At 36.2% G+C, this 22,100-nt stretch overlaps 5 protein-coding genes and 1 pseudogene across 7 annotated transcripts; 4 read left to right on the top strand and 2 right to left on the bottom strand.

The window, feature by feature from the left end:
- Positions 1 to 185: 185 nt before the first annotated feature.
- On the top strand, positions 186 to 19,154 carry LOC139783863 (uncharacterized). The gene is made up of 3 exons (XM_071723018.1): positions 186 to 669; positions 746 to 983; positions 18,330 to 19,154. The coding sequence occupies exons 1-3, from the start codon at positions 557 to 559 to the stop codon at positions 19,038 to 19,040; spliced, it is 1,062 nt and encodes a 353-aa protein (XP_071579119.1). The 5' UTR covers positions 186 to 556; the 3' UTR covers positions 19,041 to 19,154.
- On the top strand, positions 3,796 to 10,474 carry LOC139783867 (uncharacterized). Its single transcript, XM_071723024.1, has 4 exons — positions 3,796 to 4,639; positions 7,283 to 8,606; positions 9,713 to 10,351; positions 10,420 to 10,474. The coding sequence occupies exons 1-4, from the start codon at positions 3,796 to 3,798 to the stop codon at positions 10,472 to 10,474; spliced, it is 2,862 nt and encodes a 953-aa protein (XP_071579125.1).
- On the top strand, positions 5,322 to 6,667 carry LOC139783872 (uncharacterized; annotated as a pseudogene).
- LOC139783874 (uncharacterized) lies at positions 9,025 to 17,236 on the top strand. The gene is made up of 7 exons (XM_071723029.1): positions 9,025 to 9,034; positions 9,523 to 9,597; positions 9,713 to 10,351; positions 10,420 to 10,470; positions 13,559 to 13,606; positions 14,130 to 14,268; positions 17,222 to 17,236. The coding sequence occupies exons 2-7, from the start codon at positions 9,524 to 9,526 to the stop codon at positions 17,234 to 17,236; spliced, it is 966 nt and encodes a 321-aa protein (XP_071579130.1). The 5' UTR covers positions 9,025 to 9,034; position 9,523.
- On the bottom strand, positions 11,389 to 12,735 carry LOC139783873 (uncharacterized). The gene has a single exon (XM_071723028.1). The coding sequence runs from the start codon at positions 12,718 to 12,720 to the stop codon at positions 11,389 to 11,391; it is 1,332 nt and encodes a 443-aa protein (XP_071579129.1). The 5' UTR covers positions 12,721 to 12,735.
- On the bottom strand, positions 19,152 to 21,520 carry LOC139783864 (uncharacterized). Of its 3 annotated transcripts, none has more exons than XM_071723019.1 (7): positions 21,332 to 21,520; positions 20,858 to 20,990; positions 20,657 to 20,731; positions 20,343 to 20,582; positions 20,055 to 20,226; positions 19,846 to 19,961; positions 19,152 to 19,660 (listed from the first exon to the last, which is right to left on the bottom strand). In XM_071723019.1, the coding sequence occupies exons 1-7, from the start codon at positions 21,344 to 21,346 to the stop codon at positions 19,410 to 19,412; spliced, it is 1,002 nt and encodes a 333-aa protein (XP_071579120.1). In that variant the 5' UTR covers positions 21,347 to 21,520; the 3' UTR covers positions 19,152 to 19,409. The 3 variants fall into 3 exon arrangements, with proteins under 3 accessions (XP_071579120.1, XP_071579123.1, XP_071579124.1); XM_071723022.1 differs by having other exon boundaries at positions 20,343 to 20,561; XM_071723023.1 differs by lacking the exon at positions 21,332 to 21,520 and adding an exon at positions 21,058 to 21,135.
- Positions 21,521 to 22,100: the final 580 nt, after the last annotated feature.

Genomic DNA, 22,100 nt, shown 5'->3' with positions numbered 1-22,100 from the left:
CGACTTCGTCGTATGTGCCCCTTTCGTGTACGTATTCCATGGAATGCGTTGTGCACAAACGTTTTACACATTTGTACGGACCAAGCGAAACGCGTTTGCACGTCCGTACGTATCGCTCGTGTCGCTCGGCTCGCCGAGCGCACCGCACCTCTTAAGGTACGTGTTCATGGTGTTGCTCGTCGCTCATATTCAGCGACAAACAAGTCACGTGATATCATATGTCGCTGATCTTGACTGTCGCTCGTGTAAATGAGCTAGCTAGCGATAAATTTTTGACGCTTATATTAATTCTTGTATAAAATATTAAAATGTATCAAGAAAGATATCACGAGTGGACTTGTCAAGTTGCTGCGATGATATATCATAAAACTGAGGAGGAACGACGTCGAAATAAATTACTTGCAGCTGTATACATTAGTGAAAGCATAACCTTAAAAAAAAGTACAAAAAAAAGAGATTTTGGATTGATCCATTATTCGAAAAACGACGTCAACATGGATTTTATTATGCATCGGTGCCGAGATTAACACCAGAAAATTTCCGAAATTATTATCGCATGACAACAACGCAATTTGAGGAATTGTTGCACTTTGTGGCACCTGCAATTACAAAACAAACCGTAATTAGAGAACCATTACCTCCTGCAGAACGATTATCCATAACATTGAGGTTTGTTTGTTTTTATTTATAATTACATTACACCATGAATTACAAAAATAATTATATCTGATCTAATTATATTTAGATATTTATCAACTGGTGATTCAATGCATTCAATGTCGTATCATTATCTCGCTGGAGTATCGACAATAAGCCACATTATAGGAGAAACGTGTGATGCTATATGGAACTCTATCCGTCAGGAAGTACTCTCACCATTAAAAACTACAGAGGAGTGGTTACATATTGCTAATGAATTTGAAGAGAGATGGAACTTTAATCATTGTATAGGAGCAATTGACGGTAAACATGTTATTATTGAGGTAATATTACTGATTAATGCTATATTTACTATACATATATTGGAAATTACAAGTTTGATTCCCAGATAGCCAAGCGAGATTTAGCATATCGAGTAAACTGATGTACTGCACGTATTATTGTAAACTTGCCGACAATTTGCTGTCATCGGAATCTAACGTGGAATTGAGTTAGCATCAGGAGAGCAAATAGACTTCATGAATTTATGAAATTGTAAGAGCATGCATGAGGAATAATAAACTCGTCACCTTGACAGCAAATTGACGGCACGCCATGAGCTTGCATTTCATACATAGCATCATGACGGCAACGTGACGGTAAAATGACGACACTTATGATATCAAACGTTGTACACAAGAAGTAGAGTATCTATTGAATATTGATGAAGTTTCTAAACTACATCTTGATGTCGACAATTTGTCAATATCATAAGATTATTCTTCATGGGCGACAATTTGTCGGCAAGCATGGATGAAGCTAAGGGCTTCACACCTTAGCAGAAAAGCAGAAAGCAGAAAAGCAGAACCTAATCAGAACTCTCACCCCATAGTAGGCAATATGTATTGGTATATACTACTACATACTGCTTACTATGAGTGAGAGTTCTGATTGGATTCTGCTTTTCTGCTTTCTGCTTTTCTGCTAAGGTGTGAAGCCGCCCTAAAAGACTCCATAGACGCGGCAACGCCGTGCGGCAGAGTGCGTTAACCAATCAGAAGACTGCCGCAAGTCGCCTGCGTTAATCTGCGGCAAAATTAAAATTTGTTGATTGGTCAACGCACTCTGCCGCACGTCGTTGCCGCGTCTATGGAGTCTTACATTAGCATTAGCTTTATGCTGCGTTCCCACTATACGCGTCGTGACGCGACGCACGACGCGTATAGTGAGAACTCAGCCTAATTTCCCGACGCTTGACGCACCCATGTAAAGGCGCCTGTGGCTCCAGCGTCAGCTGCGCAACAATCTTCTGCGCAGCTTGACGCTCGCATGTAACTGCACCTTAATCCTTCTATCTTGGATGAAGCGCCCGCGGGAGAATAAGAGAAGAACGATAAGACTCTTTGGCAAAGAAGACAGTAAAATAAGAGACGAGTTTGTGTCCTGATGAGACGAGGAATTGATACGAAGTATATAAGAACTTCAATGTGTGTGCGCCGAACGGATACACGAGGTGAGCGTTTGTCTTTTATTAAATGTAATAACAATGGCCCGATAATTAACTACTTGACCCCCCTTATGGAAAAATACACTCAACGTCTTAAAGTTGGGTGTGATTTCGGACCGCCAATTGAAGATTAACCAATCAAAGATGTTGAAATGATGGTTAACTTTCATTGGCGGTCCGAAATCACACCCAATTTTAAGACGTTGAGTGTATTTTTCCATAAGGGCCGTGGCACGTGTGCAGGCTTTGGAGAAGTATTATCTTAAAAGAATATTAATTATTGTTATTATTATAATTAATACATACCCTGCTGCAAATCTCCTTTGTCTTTATAAACATGAGGTTTGTCAAAGCGGTAGTGTACGGATTTCTTAAAGAAACATTACTTCGAACATATATAATTTAGCATGTAATGTTTCAATGCTATTAGAAAAATAATTAACAAGTTATTCATTTTGTGTTGATAGCTGCATGAAATATTACATTTTATTATTTATTATTTATTACAACATGCTATATTATATATGTCGTAAATGTTCGTTTAACAAATCAGTACACCGACATACCTCAGAAGTGGAGATTTCCTATCGACAGTTTCTAAACATTATTCATCGATTGCCATCATATAAGATATGTACATTTGATCCAATGATATTTTACTTTATTAGATATGATAGATTAGTATTAAGAAGTCACTCAGAGTTTACGTACATACATATTTGATTCAAAGCGATGCTTAGTGCACCTTATTTAAAAATCTACTTGTGAGATATGTAGGTGTACTGATTTCTTAAACGAACATTTACGACATATATAATATAGCATGTAATATTTCATAGCATGTCAATACAAAGTTGAAAATCTGTTACTAATTTTCTATCAACACCATTGAAACATTTTACATGCTAAATTATAAGTAAATATGTCCTAAATGTTCTTTTAAGAAATCAGTACACCACCGCTTCGACGAACGTCACGTTTTTAAGACAAACTGCGAGCATCGATCGATTTGTGTCTAATATGTTCGTACACTTGGTGCTTGCGTGGTATTGAAATATACAATATTAGTAATGCGATTATAAATATATTAAACACAATTGATGTAATTATAAAACATTTATTCATTTATTTCTTTTTATTTTACATAATTGTTTTAAATACAATGTTGTTTTATTTGCCCAAAAATCTGAAACTCGGGTTACGTCCACGATCACGCAATACATTTATATATACTTTTTTAATTTCAAATTGTATTTGGCTACTCGGTTCGGTTCCTTAGGTTCGATTTCGGTCAAGCTGGTTTTTTTTGGTTATTTCTATTCTTCTTGTTAATTTTTAGTTCGGTTTAGTTAGGTTTAGTACTATTTTATGTGGATGTAAATCTTTTCCACAGTTAGGAATATTGCGTACTTTTTTAAAATTATTACAATCTTTTCCTTCTATTCTTCATTTAAAAGTTGAAAAATCAAGCTCAAATTCAAGTCTTTGTATATTAAGATTTTGCTGTCTGCAAACATTGATTCTTTTTCTTTTTTTCTACTGTGAAAATATTGTTGATGAATTTGTGCGCTTTTTAAATTTATTTTATTGCGAGTTTTAATTTATCACTTAAATATTCTTTTTATTATACTAGACGCATTAACGGTGACATGAATCCCTACAAAAGGAGGCCAAAGTTGCGGCCAAAGTTTAGAGGTCGGAAACCGATGTACAAGGTAACATCACGCCAACGCACCAATTTACTGCGACAATTGCGGCAAAGCAATGAAACGAGTACTGATATGCGCCCGAAAAGTCAAGCAGCGCAGGTTGCGTGCGATCCTTGCATCAACGACAGAGCGTTGTTTCCTGACTCTGAAAGTTGCCATAATTCGGCAATGTCTGTTATTAGTGAACCTTGCTCTGGACCGTCTACTTTGGTTTCCGCATCAGTTGATGTCGATAGTGTTGGTTCAATCCATCCTGACAATACCAATTCCGCTCTTGTAAATCATTGCAATAACGAGGAGGTGATGGAACCTGCTCAAGCGTTTCGACAATCTCTAGCATCGGCTTTTGTAAAGGGAAATCTCACGCATACGCAAGGGAACATCATTTTAAAATCACTGCATACCCTTCCGCAACTCGCTTACCTTCCGCGAGATACGCGAACGCTTTTGAATACTCCTCGAGTTAGTCCTCAAGTGCGCAATATTTATCCCGGGGAATATCTTCATATTGGGTTTGAAAAAGCTCTTACTCGCATTTTATTGAAAACTCCATCGCATTTATTTCCAGATATACTCCACATCGATTGCAGTACTGATGGTGCCAGATTAAATAAATCTGGCAGTATGCAAATTTGGCCTATTCAATGTTCGGTCGCAAACATTCCACGCAGCAAACCTGAAGTTGTAGGGATCTACAAAGGATCAAAAAAACCTGCAAATATCGACGATTTCCTTAATGACTTTATTGAAGACGTTCTTCAAGTCATTAAGGGGGGATCCTGGTGTAGAGGGTCAAAAAAATCGAATTTTTTTTTTTTTTTTAAATCAATAGTACACTATTCGTGGAATGTATTCCTAAAGTTACAGTAAGAAATTCGAAATTTTAAAGGCCTTACAGCCATTTCTTGCGCGCAGGTATACGAGCGCGCGACATGAGCGCGCGAGCCGCGATCGGCGCGACGGCTATTATGACCTTTCTCGTGCGCTATCTACTATCAGCTAAGATGCGCTGTTGTTTTGGAACGTTTGTTTTGGAGCATTTATTTTGGAACGTCAGTTCTGCTCTGAATTTCCTGAACGTATCTAACGGCAAAACGATGCCCTCTCGGAAAAGAAGTAGAGCCGATAATGCTCGTAGCGCGAGGCCTCGGAAGCGAAAGTTTAACGGCAACCAGTTTTCTGAACAAAGTGAAGCTGTAGGACAAAGTGCGACCGCGAGAAAATTAGCAACTGCTAGTAATGAAAATGTGACTTATACTCTTACTCTATTTTATAGACTTATTGAATTTGTTAGTGTTTTTGGCGCACTTTCAGAAATACTTATTTGTAAAGATTGCAAGCAAAAAGTGGAATTCCAAGAAAGTGGACATCGGGGCCTCGGATTTAAACTTGTTGTTTTGTGCCGCTGTAATCGTCGAGAAATTAATTCAGGGCCTTTCATAAGCAATGGTTATGAAATTAACCGACGAATAGTTCTCGTAATGCGGCTTTTAGGCGTCGGTAGAGATGGCATAAACTTATTTTGTGGCCTTATGGACATCGGGCAAGGCCTAAGTAAAAGTACGTACGACCTTATAGTGGGGCATATTCGTAATGCCGCGAAAGCAGTGTTCGATGTTTTGTGCCAAAAAGCCGTAAAAGAGGAAAAAGAAGAAAATGAAAAAAGAGGAAGACCATCTACAAATTTGAAAGTATCCGGCGATGGGTCATGGAAGAAACGCGGCTTCACTTCGTTATTTGGTGTGACAACTCTGATTGCTTATTATAGCGGAAAAGTAATAGATCTTGTCATAAAAAGTAGTTACTGTCAAGCGTGTACGGTTTGGCGCAAAAGAGAAGGTACTGAAGAGTATGCTAATTGGTACGAAAATCACCAAGAAGAGTGCGCATCAAATCATGATGGTTCTGCGGGCAAAATGGAAGTCGATGCCGTTAAAGAAATGTTTTCTACATCTGAAAATAAATATGGAGTGAAGTACGGAAACTATATCGGAGACGGTGACTCTAAGACGTTCAAAGCTATTTTAGATTTAAACCCGTACGGAGATGATTTTCCAGTATCAAAAAATGAATGCATTGGACACGTTGAGAAACGAATAGGCAGTCGGCTTCGAAACATCAAAAAAGAAAAAAAGCTTGGCGGAAAAGGGAAGTTGACTGACGTTCTTATAAAAAAGCTTACAAATATTACGGATTAGCAATTAGAAGAAATATTGAATCCGTCGATGGAATGGAGAAAGCTATAATGGCCACATATTTGCACTTGTGTTCAACAAATGAAAATCCAAGGCACGAAAATTGTCCAGAAGGCGCAGACAGCTGGTGCAAGTATCGTGTCGCTCAAGCCTTAGGTACACATTTCAACCATCCGCCTCCGCTTCATCCAGATATTGCGAAGAATATACTGCCTATTTATGAAAACCTTTCTAAGAAAGATCTGTTAGAAAGGTGCTTAGGCGGGCACACGCAAAATGCCAATGAAAGTTTCAATTCCACCATTTGGCGGCTAGCTCCGAAACACCTGCACTCTGGCGTAAAAATTATTGAAATCGCCGCCTATATAACCGCAGGCATATTTAATGAAGGATATTTTGCTGTTCTCAAGATTATGGAAATCTTACAAATAAAGATCGGGCCTCAATGTAAATTATTCGCGGACAATTACAAGGTCGAGCGGACGAAGAGGCAAGAACGCCGCAGCTTCAGTAGCAGCAGAGAAGCTCGATTGGCTCGAAAACAACGACAAATCGAGCAAAACGAGCTCTTCGAGGAGGCAGAAGGTATATTATACGGACCTGGAATAGCAGATTAACGTCAGAGAGCGGTAAGTTTCTAAAAATATTTGTTTCTCTGTACCGAAAACTTTAAACGCGTTTTTCTCGAAACCACGTTTTTGAAATTGGTGGGCACGATAACTCAAAAACTATTTGACCAATCAAGTTGGCTCTTGTACGTACATATAGTTTATTACATTTACTAGGAGATGAACCTCTCAAATTAATAAAATAATTAATTTAAACAATTTTTATTGCATAAATAAAGTTCAAATTTTTGAGTAAAAATTGCATTTTTTTTTAAGTGCCGCCATTTTGTCAATTTTCAACTTTTTTGCATTTTCTTAGATTCATCTCCAAACCATGTTTATAAACAATAAGAAATCTTTTTGTTTTTTTGTTTCAGACGAGTACAAAAGGAGCTAGAACGCCCACCGTTTTCCATGTTTTAAAATTGACGCTCGTACTTACGCTCTTATAAACCTAATTTATTATATTTTTTTTAACTAAAAAAAATTTTTTTATATACTTTAATTATGTAATAAAATAGCCCAAAAGTTGTCAAAGCGATTTATTAAATAGTTTCTTTTAAAAAAATTCCCGAAAATACCTTTATTTTCAGTGGTCTACACCAGGATCCCCCCTTAAGACAGGTGGTATCGTTTTCCTTCAAAAACAAATCCCTGTTACATTGAGGGCTTTTATTGCAGACGCGCCTGCACGCTCATGGCTGTTAAATCATTTCGGTTATACTTCCAGTCATCCGTGTTCGAAATGCAAAGTAGTTGGTATCTCTTGCGATGGCCAATTGGTCTTCACTGGCATAAAACATCGCATTCGGACCGACGACGAATATGCAAGACTTGTCGATGATGAGCATCATAAGGGACCGAGTCCCCTATCTCGTTTACCCATTGGATTAGTGTCACAGGTACCCGTTGAGTTTATGCATTTAATTTGCATTGGTGTCGCCAAAAAATTGTTGATGTCTTGGATCACTGGCAAATATGGAAAAAAAATGAAATTGTCCGGTCGAAACCAAGACCAAATTTCAAAAAGACTTGAATGTATTGCGCAGTATTGCCCGCGAGAATTTTCAAGAAAGCCGAGACCATTGTCCGATTACAAAGATTATAAAGCAACGGAAGGTCGTCAGTTCACTTTGTATACTGGACCCGTAGCTTTGCGAGGTATTATGGACGAGCAAGGTTACAAGCACTTCTTGCTTTTTCACGCGGCTATTCGTGCACTATGTTCCTCTCCACTCTCACTAACTTTGATAAACTTTGCAAAGCTTGCATTAGAGAAGTTTGTCGAGACCTGTCCACGCTTTTATAAGCTAACTTTTCTATCGTACAATGTGCATGCATTGCTGCACTTAGCACAAGATGCTGAACGTCTAGGTCCACTCGACACTTTTTCGGCATTTCCTTATGAAAACAATATGACGTTCTTTAGAAAATTTTATAGGAAGCCCTGTAGTCCTTTGCAACAGTTTGCCCTCAGACAAGCCGAAAGAGAGAAAAGGGAGGAACTTAAACCCCCAACTGTTACCAATGCAATTAAAGTTTTCCAAAGGCACAGTAACGGCCCTTTATTACCTACACAATTATCCTCACGCTGTGTCCAGTATAAGAAACTACAGACTGAGAGATTCTTCATTCACGTAGATTCTTTAGGCGATAGATGCATCATTTTAAATAATCGTTCAATATGCGTTGTACGCAATATTATTAAAATTGATGACATCTATTATTTGGTATTGAATAAATTTCAAATCGTTGAAGACTTGTATGATGTTGCTGTTCCATCATCTGCATTAGAAATTGTCGTGTGTTCCGCATTGTCTGAGGATTTGGCGATAGCGGCTTTGAATGAAGTTAAAGCAAAATGTTATTTGATGCCGTACTGGAGAGTCCAGAGTAGCAACGATTCAGAAGTCAGTGTTGATGAAGGAGATGAGTTCGTTCCAGACAAGTTTGTTGTTTCATCCCTGTTATAGGTGACACACAAACACACACACACACACACGCGCGCGCGCGCGCGCGCACATACACGCTTACACATGGAATCAGATATCTGTCACGTCCTCATCGTTGATCCCGATCGAGTTATACTAAGAGCAGAAATTTTAATGAAACGGACACTTAAACATTTTACAAGCAGTTTATATACACAGCTATTTTCATTTCTTGTTTACGTTAATCCCTATTGTCTGGACAGTTCAATCTGTGGGAAATGCGTGAGAATCATCTTTTCTTCTTACTTATATTTTAGTGTTTAAATTCTCATGTCATAATCAAGGTGCAATCAAACTGAACAATGAGTTCAGGATCCCGGAAGGTCTCCCTGTCGAAACGACATGGTATCAAGAAAATTTTAATACAAACGGGACAGCTGAAACGGTAATTCTGTACTGTCAGACTCTTTATTGCAGTAGTGCATGTGTTATTTCTTGTGAACTGAATATAGTTGTACAACTCCCCATACGGCATTGAACATTCCTGTTACGTTTCAGAAATGTTCAATGCTGTATATGTAGGTCTGTTCAATATTAAGTTAAATAAAAAGAGAAACGTTGATATGAAGTTGGGATTAATATTTTTGTGCAAAATATTCTGTGAGAGGTGTTAGTTTCATAGAACTGTCGTTAATAATTTTTATATATTTGTTACTTATTTTCAGTAAAGATTGTTGTTAATAAAGATACCATATTGCATGTTATCTGATAAGAACACAATTTTGTACAGTTATATGTGTATTTATATAGTATAAAATGTTATGTAAAAATGTTATGTAATACAGCATGACAAAATCTCTGCATACCATCATAATTAAACATTTTTAATAACCAATAACACTGCAACTAATTTAAAAAATAATGCTTGCGCAGGATGAATGCTGGAATCGTTTCATCGTTTAAGCGACAAAGTGGCATTGTCCAAAGGCGTACGAGACAGTCAAACCGGTAAACACGACGTATTTACTTATAAACTTATACATATATATATTGCTGCCAAAAAGATTCGAAACTGTGAGATATTTCAAAAACTATTTAATTATAGTAGTGATTCAAATTGCAGGGAAGGTCATCCATCGCGTATCATCAAAAAACCAAAAAAATACGTTACAACATCATCTGAGCCGGAGACTGGGAAGAAGACTACTACTGACAATAAGGAAAATGAGAAAGACATTGAAGAACATATCAATGACTTACGGAGAAACCTAAGTACCGAAAATACCACTCTGAATCACCTGAGTGCTAGTCAAGTGTTCGGATTAGCGCCATTGAAACCAGTCGTAGCGGATACTACAGGCCCCGTCACACCCGAAAACGCCACGGAAAAAACGTACACGCCGCTATTGCCGCTAGTGCCATCGGCGCGCTCAACAGGATCTGCAGACCCGTACATATCCGGAAGCGCTTGTAACATTGACGTCTCCAAGTCGAACTGTTATCAGCCTTTCGAAAAGTTCACACGGCCACGCTACGACAACGCGATGCTTTGCGGAAATGAGCTTATTGAGCAACGTCAGTACGCAGCACCATCGGCACCGTGCACCACAATGTCTCGCTCCGCTGCGACAATCGTCGATTTTCGAGACCAATTATATACGGGTTTGCGGGAAGGACCTGAAAATACTCGTCAATCAATGCTGAGAGACATTCCTCAATACGGGTGTAACCCTAGCCGTACCACGCGAGACGATGAAATGCAGTACGTGTTAGAAAAGATGCTTGTTAATGTCTTAAGAATAACTTTATCATTCAAAATTATTGTTTCAGGACATTGCGAGAGAAGATCGACAACTTCGTCACAAGGGAAGAGTACAATAAGTAAATCGAATCGTCTTTTGTATAATTGCAATTGCATTTCATTTTGTGTAATATCAGATTACTGTCATATATAACCCGCACAGCACTGAATGACATCAGAATGTCACCAGAACATTGCAAAATATCGGACATAAGGCGTTGATCTGCTGTCAAAATGTCTTTGATATCATCGCTAGAATATTGCAGATTTCAAATTTGACATTCGGTACTGTGTGGAATTTAAAATGTTACAGATTTTCAGATTTTAGAAGCAACGTTTATTATATAAGAAAATTAATGAAATTTACAGAAAATAATGAAAATCAGTAATTTTTTGTATGACAGTTATTTAAGGGGGGATCCTGGTGGTATTTTCGGGAATTTTTTTAAAAGAAACTATTTAATAAATCGCTTTGACAACTTTTGGGCTATTTTATTACATAATTAAAGTATATAAAAAAATTTTTTTTAGTTAAAAAAAATATAATAAATTAGGTTTATAAGAGCGTAAGTACGAGCGTCAATTTTAAAACATGGAAAACGGTGGGCGTTCTAGCTCCTTTTGTACTCGTCTGAAACAAAAAAACAAAAAGATTTCTTATTGTTTATAAACATGGTTTGGAGATGAATCTAAGAAAATGCAAAAAAGTTGAAAATTGACAAAATGGCGGCACTTAAAAAAAATGCAATTTTTACTCAAAAATTTGAACTTTATTTATGCAATAAAAATTGTTTAAATTAATTATTTTATTAATTTGAGAGGTTCATCTCCTAGTAAATGTAATAAACTATATGTACGTACAAGAGCCAACTTGATTGGTCAAATAGTTTTTGAGTTATCGTGCCCACCAATTTCAAAAACGTGGTTTCGAGAAAAACGCGTTTAAAGTTTTCGGTACAGAGAAACAAATATTTTTAGAAACTTACCGCTCTCTGACGTTAATCTGCTATTCCAGGTCCGTATAATATACCTTCTGCCTCCTCGAAGAGCTCGTTTTGCTCGATTTGTCGTTGTTTTCGAGCCAATCGAGCTTCTCTGCTGCTACTGAAGCTGCGGCGTTCTTGCCTCTTCGTCCGCTCGACCTTGTAATTGTCCGCGAATAATTTACATTGAGGCCCGATCTTTATTTGTAAGATTTCCATAATCTTGAGAACAGCAAAATATCCTTCATTAAATATGCCTGCGGTTATATAGGCGGCGATTTCAATAATTTTTACGCCAGAGTGCAGGTGTTTCGGAGCTAGCCGCCAAATGGTGGAATTGAAACTTTCATTGGCATTTTGCGTGTGCCCGCCTAAGCACCTTTCTAACAGATCTTTCTTAGAAAGGTTTTCATAAATAGGCAGTATATTCTTCGCAATATCTGGATGAAGCGGAGGCGGATGGTTGAAATGTGTACCTAAGGCTTGAGCGACACGATACTTGCACCAGCTGTCTGCGCCTTCTGGACAATTTTCGTGCCTTGGATTTTCATTTGTTGAACACAAGTGCAAATATGTGGCCATTATAGCTTTCTCCATTCCATCGACGGATTCAATATTTCTTCTAATTGCTAATCCGTAATATTTTGTAAGCTTTTTTATAAGAACGTCAGTCAACTTCCCTTTTCCGCCAAGCTTTTTTTCTTTTTTGATGTTTCGAAGCCGACTGCCTATTCGTTTCTCAACGTGTCCAATGCATTCATTTTTTGATACTGGAAAATCATCTCCGTACGGGTTTAAATCTAAAATAGCTTTGAACGTCTTAGAGTCACCGTCTCCGATATAGTTTCCGTACTTCACTCCATATTTATTTTCAGATGTAGAAAACATTTCTTTAACGGCATCGACTTCCATTTTGCCCGCAGAACCATCATGATTTGATGCGCACTCTTCTTGGTGATTTTCGTACCAATTAGCATACTCTTCAGTACCTTCTCTTTTGCGCCAAACCGTACACGCTTGACAGTAACTACTTTTTATGACAAGATCTATTACTTTTCCGCTATAATAAGCAATCAGAGTTGTCACACCAAATAACGAAGTGAAGCCGCGTTTCTTCCATGACCCATCGCCGGATACTTTCAAATTTGTAGATGGTCTTCCTCTTTTTTCATTTTCTTCTTTTTCCTCTTTTACGGCTTTTTGGCACAAAACATCGAACACTGCTTTCGCGGCATTACGAATATGCCCCACTATAAGGTCGTACGTACTTTTACTTAGGCCTTGCCCGATGTCCATAAGGCCACAAAATAAGTTTATGCCATCTCTACCGACGCCTAAAAGCCGCATTACGAGAACTATTCGTCGGTTAATTTCATAACCATTGCTTATGAAAGGCCCTGAATTAATTTCTCGACGATTACAGCGGCACAAAACAACAAGTTTAAATCCGAGGCCCCGATGTCCACTTTCTTGGAATTCCACTTTTTGCTTGCAATCTTTACAAATAAGTATTTCTGAAAGTGCGCCAAAAACACTAACAAATTCAATAAGTCTATAAAATAGAGTAAGAGTATAAGTCACATTTTCATTACTAGCAGTTGCTAATTTTCTCGCGGTCGCACTTTGTCCTACAGCTTCACTTTGTTCAGAAAACTGGTTGCCGTTAAACTTTCGCTTCCGAGGCCTCGCGCTACGAGCATTATCGGCTCTACTTCTTTTCCGAGAGGGCATCGTTTTGCCGTTAGATACGTTCAGGAAATTCAGAGCAGAACTGACGTTCCAAAATAAATGCTCCAAAACAAACGTTCCAAAACAACAGCGCATCTTAGCTGATAGTAGATAGCGCACGAGAAAGGTCATAATAGCCGTCGCGCCGATCGCGGCTCGCGCGCTCATGTCGCGCGCTCGTATACCTGCGCGCAAGAAATGGCTGTAAGGCCTTTAAAATTTCGAATTTCTTACTGTAACTTTAGGAATACATTCCACGAATAGTGTACTATTGATTTTAAAAAAAAAAAAAATTCTATTTTTTTGACCCTCTACACCAGGATCCCCCCTTAATATAACATCAGTAAAAGTTTAATTTTCCAAACTGTCGGATTCCGCAGTGATGTCATGTTTCTAAAAATTAAGTACTTTTCATTTTCTGTGAGTATATAGTAACTTCATAATTTGGTATTTTTAGAACTTTACTGGAGATATCCGAAAAGATACCAACCAAAGATGATTTGCAGTAAGTAAATGTCTTTCTTACAAAATTCTTTCTTTTGAGCGGATCAACTCTCCTCACTGCATTTTTACGTTATACGTGATATATTCGTGAATATGGAACATGTATGTACGCGTAGAAGTGCGATAAGTGCAAAAACTTTTTCTCCAAAAGAACTCTAAGGGACTATCTTACTTTGTCCAAGTTGAAATAAAAAGCGATTATTACCAGTGGATTAGATATATTTCAAAATGGAATTTTGCTAAATATTTACTCCCACCGTGCACTAGAATTCGAGTAATCGGTTCTACAAAATGTGTAACTGTAACGTTCAAGCCTCATAACTCGAAAAGTACTTAAGGAAAAATTATTTAATTATAGTGTTTTGGAAAACTCTCGAGGTAAGCTACAGGAATATGTAATACTTTTCCGTATAAAAGTTTGGACAAAGTAAGATAGTCCCTGTCAGTAATTAACTGGTCACAAAACTGATCACACGAGATCGTATAAAGCACAATATTTCATTTTCAAATATTTTCATTTTCAGAGTTATCAACAGGAAATTGGATAAGTTGTTACGGAAGCGGATAAACGTAATGCCTACAAAACCTACGTCGTTTCCTCTGTCGTCTGTGGAAGAGGTGGTAGCGTTCGAAAATGTTAATGACGAAGAGTACGAAGCTGCTGTGAGTATTACGGATACATAAGAAATGAAAAGTGCATAGGAAACGAAAATGGATTCCCAGTAAACACCAAGTTACATGTAATGTACCTGTTAGTTGTAATTTTCCACTCAACAATATAATTGTAATATAACACGTGTGTTATATTACAATTATATTATTGAGTGGGAAATTACAACAGGTACGTTACATGTAACTTGGTGTTTGCTGGGTTTATTTTATGTTGCTAAATTCGCGGTTTTATACGAATGCAAAATCACGAATAGGAAATATCGTGTTTCAGTTCAAATGAATAAAAAAGTGAGTGAATTGTTTTAAATTTAACTTTAAATTTTAAAAAGTATATCATATATATTAGATATTTATATTATTTTTGAAATCATTGGTACGAAATTTCTTATAACTCACATCAAAATTATAAAATTTTGTATTTATGAAATTTGAGCATCGTTTAAGCCCAAAAAGTCAATTTGGCGACAAAAAATAAAAAAATGACACTGGTACAAAAATTTCCTTGTTCTAAGTACGATGAATAAATTGCCAAATTAACTCTTTAGATTCAATCGGTGCTCATTCGAAATACAAAGAACCGGGGAAATTAAATTTCCTCGAAACGTACCTATGCTATATAAAAAAAAACGGGATTTTTTAAGACAGTTTGATGTTCTTTGAAAAATGTTGAAAAATGATAGATTAAAAAAATTTATAATAACTCAACCAAAAAAGAAATGTATGTTTGACATAACAAGGTGTATTTTACTCTGTGATTTAATGAAAAAAGGTGTTTTTCCCGATTAAATACAATGTTAAATTTCATTCTTTTTGCGTGGACAGAAGATATTACTTCATATCGATTGCAGAATTTTCGTGTTTTTCGCTCTACCCTAGCGCTTATCCGTGAAAAAATTCGAGCCTGTATAAGTATTGACGTCCATCGAAAGAATTTCTTTGAACAGTTTTTAATACAACAGTTGGAATTTTGTGCGTCAGATATTGTTATAAGCCATTATTAATATATGTATTCTAAGCACTTTTCATTTTTCATTAAAATATCAAAAAGATATAGCAATAGGAAAAATGCACGTGGAAAAATTGTGTCCCTAGTATCCCCTTACTGCAAGGTATATGTGATTATTTTTATTTTTTTATGATGTATGAAAATTCCATGAAATTTCAAGTAAGTTAGATACCCGAATAGTCTAAGGCGCAGGTAAACGTCGTGACGAAACGGTATTTGTTGAGACTCATCTTTAGAAATTTATATTATCATTTTAACCAATTGAAGTATAAATTCAATATACGAATGTATACATAGTTCTTTAAGGCTCCTGAATATTCGCCGCGGACATATTGAAAACGTGACGTTATAAGCGAGAAATGACACGATAGACACGTCGAAGTTTTTTGCGTAACATTTGTAAATAAAGAGAATTTGGATAAAACAAAAAATAATGAGATCGCCTATATAGGCTTCATTTCACGTGCCTTTTACGACTACTTATTGACTGTCAGAGGGGGAAAGGATAGTTAAAGTCTATTTTTACAAGTGCGTTAAAGCGATCTCATTATTTATTTTGTTTTATCCAAATTCTCTTTATTTACAAATGGCACGTAACGAACTTTGACAAGTCTAGCGTTTCTCGCTTATCACGTCACATTTTAAATATGTCCGCGGCGAATACTCAGAAGCCTTAACGTTTAAAAAAATTACATTTACAGCATTTTTTATCGGTATTAGCATTTTTTACACGGAGACTTAATATGCATAAACATTAATAGAATAGAATTCAGTTTTGCATTCAGTAAAATATCAATTAATTTCACTCTAGGTTTAGAAATAATATAAGTGAATTTAAATACATTGACATTGATTTAAAAGGCCTATTAATTTTAATCCATTCTTGTCTGCTAGAATTAAGCCAATATAAAATAATATAAAAAATGCAATAACATAATGTATTCAATTAATGTCGATTACAGGTCGATTATTTTGTATTTCTTGGGGGAAGAAGTGTCCACGAGGCCGTCGTCTTCTGTTTGAAGGAGTCAATATCAGACGTCACGATTCGCCACTACTCGGTCTGGGGAGAGCGTGGAAACCGCCCATTGTTCGATACGAAAATTATCAAAGCCATTTACGGTGAGTTAATGAATTCGGTGAGACGAATTTTATTATTAATTGTTTGTTTATACAACATTATAGCTTACTTAAAATCTGCAGCCTGTCGAATATCCAATAATAATGCAAAATTCTTATCTGTGAATGTATTCGAAATAGGTCCTGACCATTTTTTAAAATATACGCATGTGTTATAGTGTAAAAAAAATTAGTATAGAGATTACCCCCCCTAATGTTTATATAAAATATTTAAAGACAACAGATTAATTCTCTTTATACGGCAAGCCCGCCATATATTGCAGGTAGTGTAAAAAAATAGGTTTAGGGTACATTTTTTACTACCAATGATACCTTGGGGTTTTGAGGTCGATGAATATAAATTTGAAGTCGACATTGCAAAATTAAAAATGGCAGATCCAATATGACAGACTGAATTACGAAAAATAAATTTTAGCTCTGAAAAAACTTGTACACGTGTATAATATACTATTAAAAGAAAAATTAATTAAATATTTCTTTGTTTTCGAAATTTAATCGGCCATAATGGATTTGCCATTTTGTATTTTGTAATTTCGACTTCAAATTCGGATTCAGTAATCTTGAAAACCCGGGAATACAAATTTCTGACTCCATTGGTGACATTTTTTTCTTCCCAAAATTGGCACTCATAGCTAATTTAAGCTTGCCGCGTAAAGGATTAATAAAAATTGCCATAAATCAAATATTGTCAATTTCCGAATAGCATAGACATTTTAAAAATCGTTATAAATTTGATATATTTAAAGCTTTCTCTACGTGAGAAATTGTACATTTAAGCGTGTTTGTTTTTTATTTCAGATGCCATTGCTGTGAGTTTTCAACCGCCTCCTAACCGTGATGATTTTTTTAAAGAAGTTTCTGAAGGCGTACGCTTTGGAAAGCAACGTACTCGGAACGTCGTTCGAGGGGCAAATGTTCGGAATCCTGGTATACGTGCTCGAAATCGCCAAACAGCCGACGTCAATTTAAACGGCGATCGACGCGAACGCGAGGAGGTACTACAAGAAAACGAAGACGATGAACAAGCGGATGATACCAGTGTTATGAATGACATTTAATGATTATAAAAATCTAATTCTTTTTCTTGAAAGTTTATATATAATGTTAATTATATATAAAAAGTTTATTATATAATATTACGAAATAAATAGTAATTTAATATTGAATTTGTTTAAGTGTGTGATCGACATTTTCAGTACTTCCACCTAAAATCGGAACCCACCCTTACGAAAAAGTACGTATAATTTTTTGTGATAACTTCTCTACAATGCTGTATAAAATGATTTTTGAAACATTCGCAGCTAACACAAGACTAAAAAGTTAACCCAATAATATATATAGTCAACTTATAGACGTAAATCATCACTAAGTTGTGAAAAAAGTGAGACGTTAACCATTTAAAAATTGACTATTATTATTGGGTCAACTTTTCGGTCTTGTGTTAGCTGAGAATGTATTAAAAATCAAGTTATACAGCATGCGTACTTCATATTATGTCAGCATATTTGTAGCATTCATGATTAATCATGCATGCCGTCGTCCTGCTGTCAATATGTTGTAACTATATGTTGTCGCAGATGACATATGGATGACGACAAAATGCTAATTGCGAAGTAGTCAAGTTGCCGTCAATATAATCTCACGTGCAGATGTCATGCATGACAACGACTTGCCATCATTATGATATCAAACACCGTTCGTTGAACGTAGCGCATGCATGACGACAACTTGCCATCAGTTTGTTGAATTCTAATTAAGACTTTACATGATGTCAGAACAACAGTCAGTTTGTGGAAACACCTTGGCTTTAGTTTGGTGAAATTGAATGCGGAATAAGTGACAGCAAAATGACAACACGTTGCTCTCATTTGGCTATCTGGGTTCTTAAATGATTATTTTTTTCTAGTGTCCATCTAACGCAGGATCATCGTATTATAATTATAAGAATAATCATAGTATTGTGCTCCTCGGAATCTGTGACGCACAATATATGTTCACGTTCGTCGATATAGGAGCCTATGGTCGCCGCAGTGACGGTGGTATTTTCAAAGATTCAAAGATGGGTTTAAAATTCCATTCAAAGGAAATGAATGTACCTGCATCAGAACCTCTCAGCCCAGGTGAACTCCCTTTACCATATGTTCTGGTGGGCGACGAAGCCTTTCAGTTGACAGATTATTTGCTTCGTCCTTATCCAGGAAAAGGCGGCTTAAATGACGAGCGAAATGTTTATAACTATCGATTAAGTCGTGCCAGAAGAACAATTGAGAATACGTTTGGTATTCTAGTCAGTCAATGGAGAATTTTGAAGCGACCAATCAATTGTAGTATAGAAAAAACAATTTCAATTGTTAAAGCCATTGTATGTCTCCATAATTGGATTCGTCGGAGGGATATTGGAGAAAATCAATATGTTACTCCAATGCTAATTGATCAGGAAGATAATGACGGCTTTGTTCCAGGCTCTTGGAGAGGTTGCATAGATAATAGTGCACTTGTAAACATAACTCAATGCGGTTCTAATAATAGTTCTCGTCAAGCAATGCAGATTCGAGAAGAATTTTGTAAATATTTTAATAGTGAAGGTGCCATACCGTGGCAATTCCATCATTGTTAGTTTTAAATAATAAATAAATAAGAAACAAACCTCAATATGGATAATCGCTCATTTATCAATTTTATACATGTAATTTGATTTGGAAAGTAATGTAATAAAAATTATGAAATATCAGTGGAATTGTTTTAAAATTTATTATAAACATTATATACTTATAAATACTATATATTTTATTATATATATCTATATTTACAACAAAAGAATAATAAAATTAACTAAATAGAAAAAATTTTAAACTTTATATAACTCAAAAAATTAAATAAAAAAACAATCAAATAAAATGTTTTGACATGTATGTTTACATCTCATACATCCAGTAGTAGAAAAAATATGAGTGGAAAAAATAATAGAATAAAATAAAATAAAATATCAAATCAATACAGCTTCTTCTTTAAGTATATTATAAGTTAGATTCAATATTTGCTGAATGGCATCTAACTGATTTTTCCGATTCATCTGTTTCAACCTGCATCCAACAACTGCTAAAGCCGAATCAATTTCATCAGGTTTAGGTGCTGGTGGTATTATAAATGGAGTTGATGGTCGGCAGATTGAATCGGCAATTCTCTCTAATGCACTGGACTGCTGTTCCGAACTTCTCTTTCTTTTAATTGGCGTACCTGCAATTTATTAATTGTTTATTATTATTATTGTTTATTATTATTATTAACATTTTAATTATTAAATTAATGGTCAAAAGCTTTTATTTTTTCTTAAAGGTCATATTACTCTTACACTTCTACTTTTATGTCGACCACTTTGGCATAAACCATTCAAGATATATATTAATGTAAAAGTTAAGTACCTAATGATGATTCTGACTCTAATTGATCGTTGTCATTGCTAGTTGCATCATCATTATTTAATGATTCGCCAATACTTAAAGAGTCACCATCCACGTCAATATTAGAAGCTCTTCCCCTAGAAATATAAAAGTTACAAGATAGAAACAAAACAGTTTGAAAATATATATAATATATAAAAAAATATATAATAAAAATATTTAATTTTTACTTTTTGACAAGGCACATGTCACGCAAAAACTCCATGGAGTCGTAATGATGCCATTTTTTTACAGGGGGAGGTTTAGCCGATCCACTAGGATGATTTTCCGATTGAATTATGCGTCGGTAGGCATCATGTAAATTTTTAAATTTCTTTTTTGCTTCTTCCCCGCTAAGTTTACCTGTAAGAGAATTTTTTTTAAATTAGCGGAACATGATGCTCTTTTTACTGTTAAATTAAGCATCGTGTGCCACTGCTTAAGTGTTCAAGCTGCGAAAGTTTTTAATGTTTTTTTACCTCCCAATGTTTCGGATACTTCATCCCACAGTTTTTTTATCAATCGTTGGGATCGCTGCTCTAGTGGAATAGTATAATCCCAGAGAGGTCTTCTTTCTTGGACGGATAGAATTAAAAGTTCCTCGTCGTCGTAATTCACCACGAACCTCGTGGTTTTCCGATTATTTCTGTTATTTACAGATCTACTTTCATTTTCCCTCTGTGCTTCTTTGTTGATTGCTGGAAGCATTGTAATAGTTCCTAAAATCAATTGTATTAGAAAATACAGACTTATTACTGCTATTTTTAGGATTTCAATCAAAGTTTCTATTTACCTGGAATGTTTTCACGAACTGGCAAGACAACTTCTTCATTGTTAACAAGGCTTCGTCGTATAATACAATTATTATCTACAAATAATAGAATAAATTTTAGTAGAATATTATTTTTATCTTATTATGAAACATAAAATCAAGTAATTATGTGTATATATATATATATATATATAAATATATACATACATATATATTACATACCTGTTACTGGATAGAAGTAATAATTCCTATCTATGAACAATCGGGGGTATGCTTTCACACAATCATGAGTCGGAATGCTCTTTTCATCGTCTATAATCATTTCACATATTCCACATGTATGTACAACAGTTAGCTGAAATTTCATAATATTATTAAAATTTTAACAATCTTAATCTGTTTTAAATATGATCACAATTAACCTTAAAATTATAATAATAGATTCCTCTGAGTATAACACTGTACAACTATACATTGGCCTAATTTACACCGTATGAGTTTAATACGCATCAAGTAGTAAGTTCTAGATAATTAACCAATGACTAAATTTATTTCATAGGAAAAACCTATTTGATGCGAACTAAACACGTTCGGTGTAAACTAGGACATTCATTCATTTCAATTTCAATTTTTTAATTCCGGTATTTTAATCTGATAAATATAAGAAATCTACATTTATTTATTTATGGTACTTACATCTTGTACTTCCATGTTTGAATCCGTCTTCACTCGTGTGAGAGCTACGTGATGAGAGCGACGTTGCTAGAAGTTGGGTTCAATCCAACTTTTCAACGCTGTCGCTGACGACAAGAAAGCGGATAAAATGGGGGAAGAGTCGGTCACGTGACCGCTCATCGCAGCGACAAGCGACACCATGAAATTGTACCTTTATAGTACCCAACCGGCCGGCCGAGCGATCGGCGACGCACGGTCTTACGCACGGTCGCTTACGGGCGCTGGAGGCGAAATATCGAGACCATCGGGACTTGACCGCTGAGAGCGACGACGACGGCATGAACGCGGTCGTTACCTCCGGCGTGGGCTCTAGCGAAAACTCTCCTCGCGGCGTGTTGCTTTCGCGCAGTTGTTACCTCCGGCGCCACCCGAGCGAAAATTTTCTAAGTCGACCCAATACATGCCCAGTACTGAGCCGACTCTCGGCCGTAGATCAATATCATTTCTGGCCTTATACACGGTCAGTACTGAGACGAGACTCGGCTCAGAACAGAATATGGTTGCATGGGGGTACTGGCACAATACTGATCTAGCGGTTTATCCGTACTGGGGCAGCACCACCCATCAAGTCTTGGCAGCCAATATTGTGCCACTTCTGGGCCATGCGGACAACTCTGGCAGAAGTCCGACATTCGCACATGGGTACTTTTTCTTTAATAAACTACAACTAACAGCAGGTATATGGCTTCTCGCGCGTGTGTAATACTGATGTTCTGCGAGTTTTCCTCGA

This window comes from Temnothorax nylanderi, unplaced genomic scaffold (assembly GCF_030848795.1).
Source record: "Temnothorax nylanderi isolate EJ_2023f unplaced genomic scaffold, tnyl_v1.0 TNYL_tig0552_pilon, whole genome shotgun sequence".
Taxonomy (NCBI): domain Eukaryota; kingdom Metazoa; phylum Arthropoda; class Insecta; order Hymenoptera; family Formicidae; genus Temnothorax; species Temnothorax nylanderi.
This window is presented reverse-complemented; position numbering and strand designations above follow the sequence as displayed.

Coding starts and splice junctions, on each gene's coding strand:
- LOC139783863 (XM_071723018.1), top strand. CDS start 557: ATGACAACAACGCAATTTGAGGAATTGTTGCACTTTGTGGCACCTGCA. Junction 670..745: donor CGATTATCCATAACATTGAG/GTTTGTTTGTTT, acceptor AATTATATTTAG/ATATTTATCAACTGGTGATT. Junction 984..18,329: donor GTAAACATGTTATTATTGAG/GTAATATTACTG, acceptor ATTTTTTTCTAG/TGTCCATCTAACGCAGGATC.
- LOC139783867 (XM_071723024.1), top strand. CDS start 3,796: ATGAATCCCTACAAAAGGAGGCCAAAGTTGCGGCCAAAGTTTAGAGGT. Junction 8,607..9,712: donor GATGAGTTCGTTCCAGACAA/GTTTGTTGTTTC, acceptor TTCAAATTGCAG/GGAAGGTCATCCATCGCGTA. Junction 10,352..10,419: donor ACGCGAGACGATGAAATGCA/GTACGTGTTAGA, acceptor TTATTGTTTCAG/GACATTGCGAGAGAAGATCG.
- LOC139783874 (XM_071723029.1), top strand. CDS start 9,524: ATGAATGCTGGAATCGTTTCATCGTTTAAGCGACAAAGTGGCATTGTC. Junction 9,598..9,712: donor CGTACGAGACAGTCAAACCG/GTAAACACGACG, acceptor TTCAAATTGCAG/GGAAGGTCATCCATCGCGTA. Junction 13,607..14,129: donor CCAACCAAAGATGATTTGCA/GTAAGTAAATGT, acceptor TTTCATTTTCAG/AGTTATCAACAGGAAATTGG.
- LOC139783873 (XM_071723028.1), bottom strand. CDS start 12,720: ATGCGGCTTTTAGGCGTCGGTAGAGATGGCATAAACTTATTTTGTGGC.
- LOC139783864 (XM_071723019.1), bottom strand. Junction 20,732..20,857: donor TTACTTCTATCCAGTAACAG/GTATGTAATATA, acceptor TATTATTTGTAG/ATAATAATTGTATTATACGA. Junction 19,661..19,845: donor AGAGTCAGAATCATCATTAG/GTACTTAACTTT, acceptor AATAAATTGCAG/GTACGCCAATTAAAAGAAAG.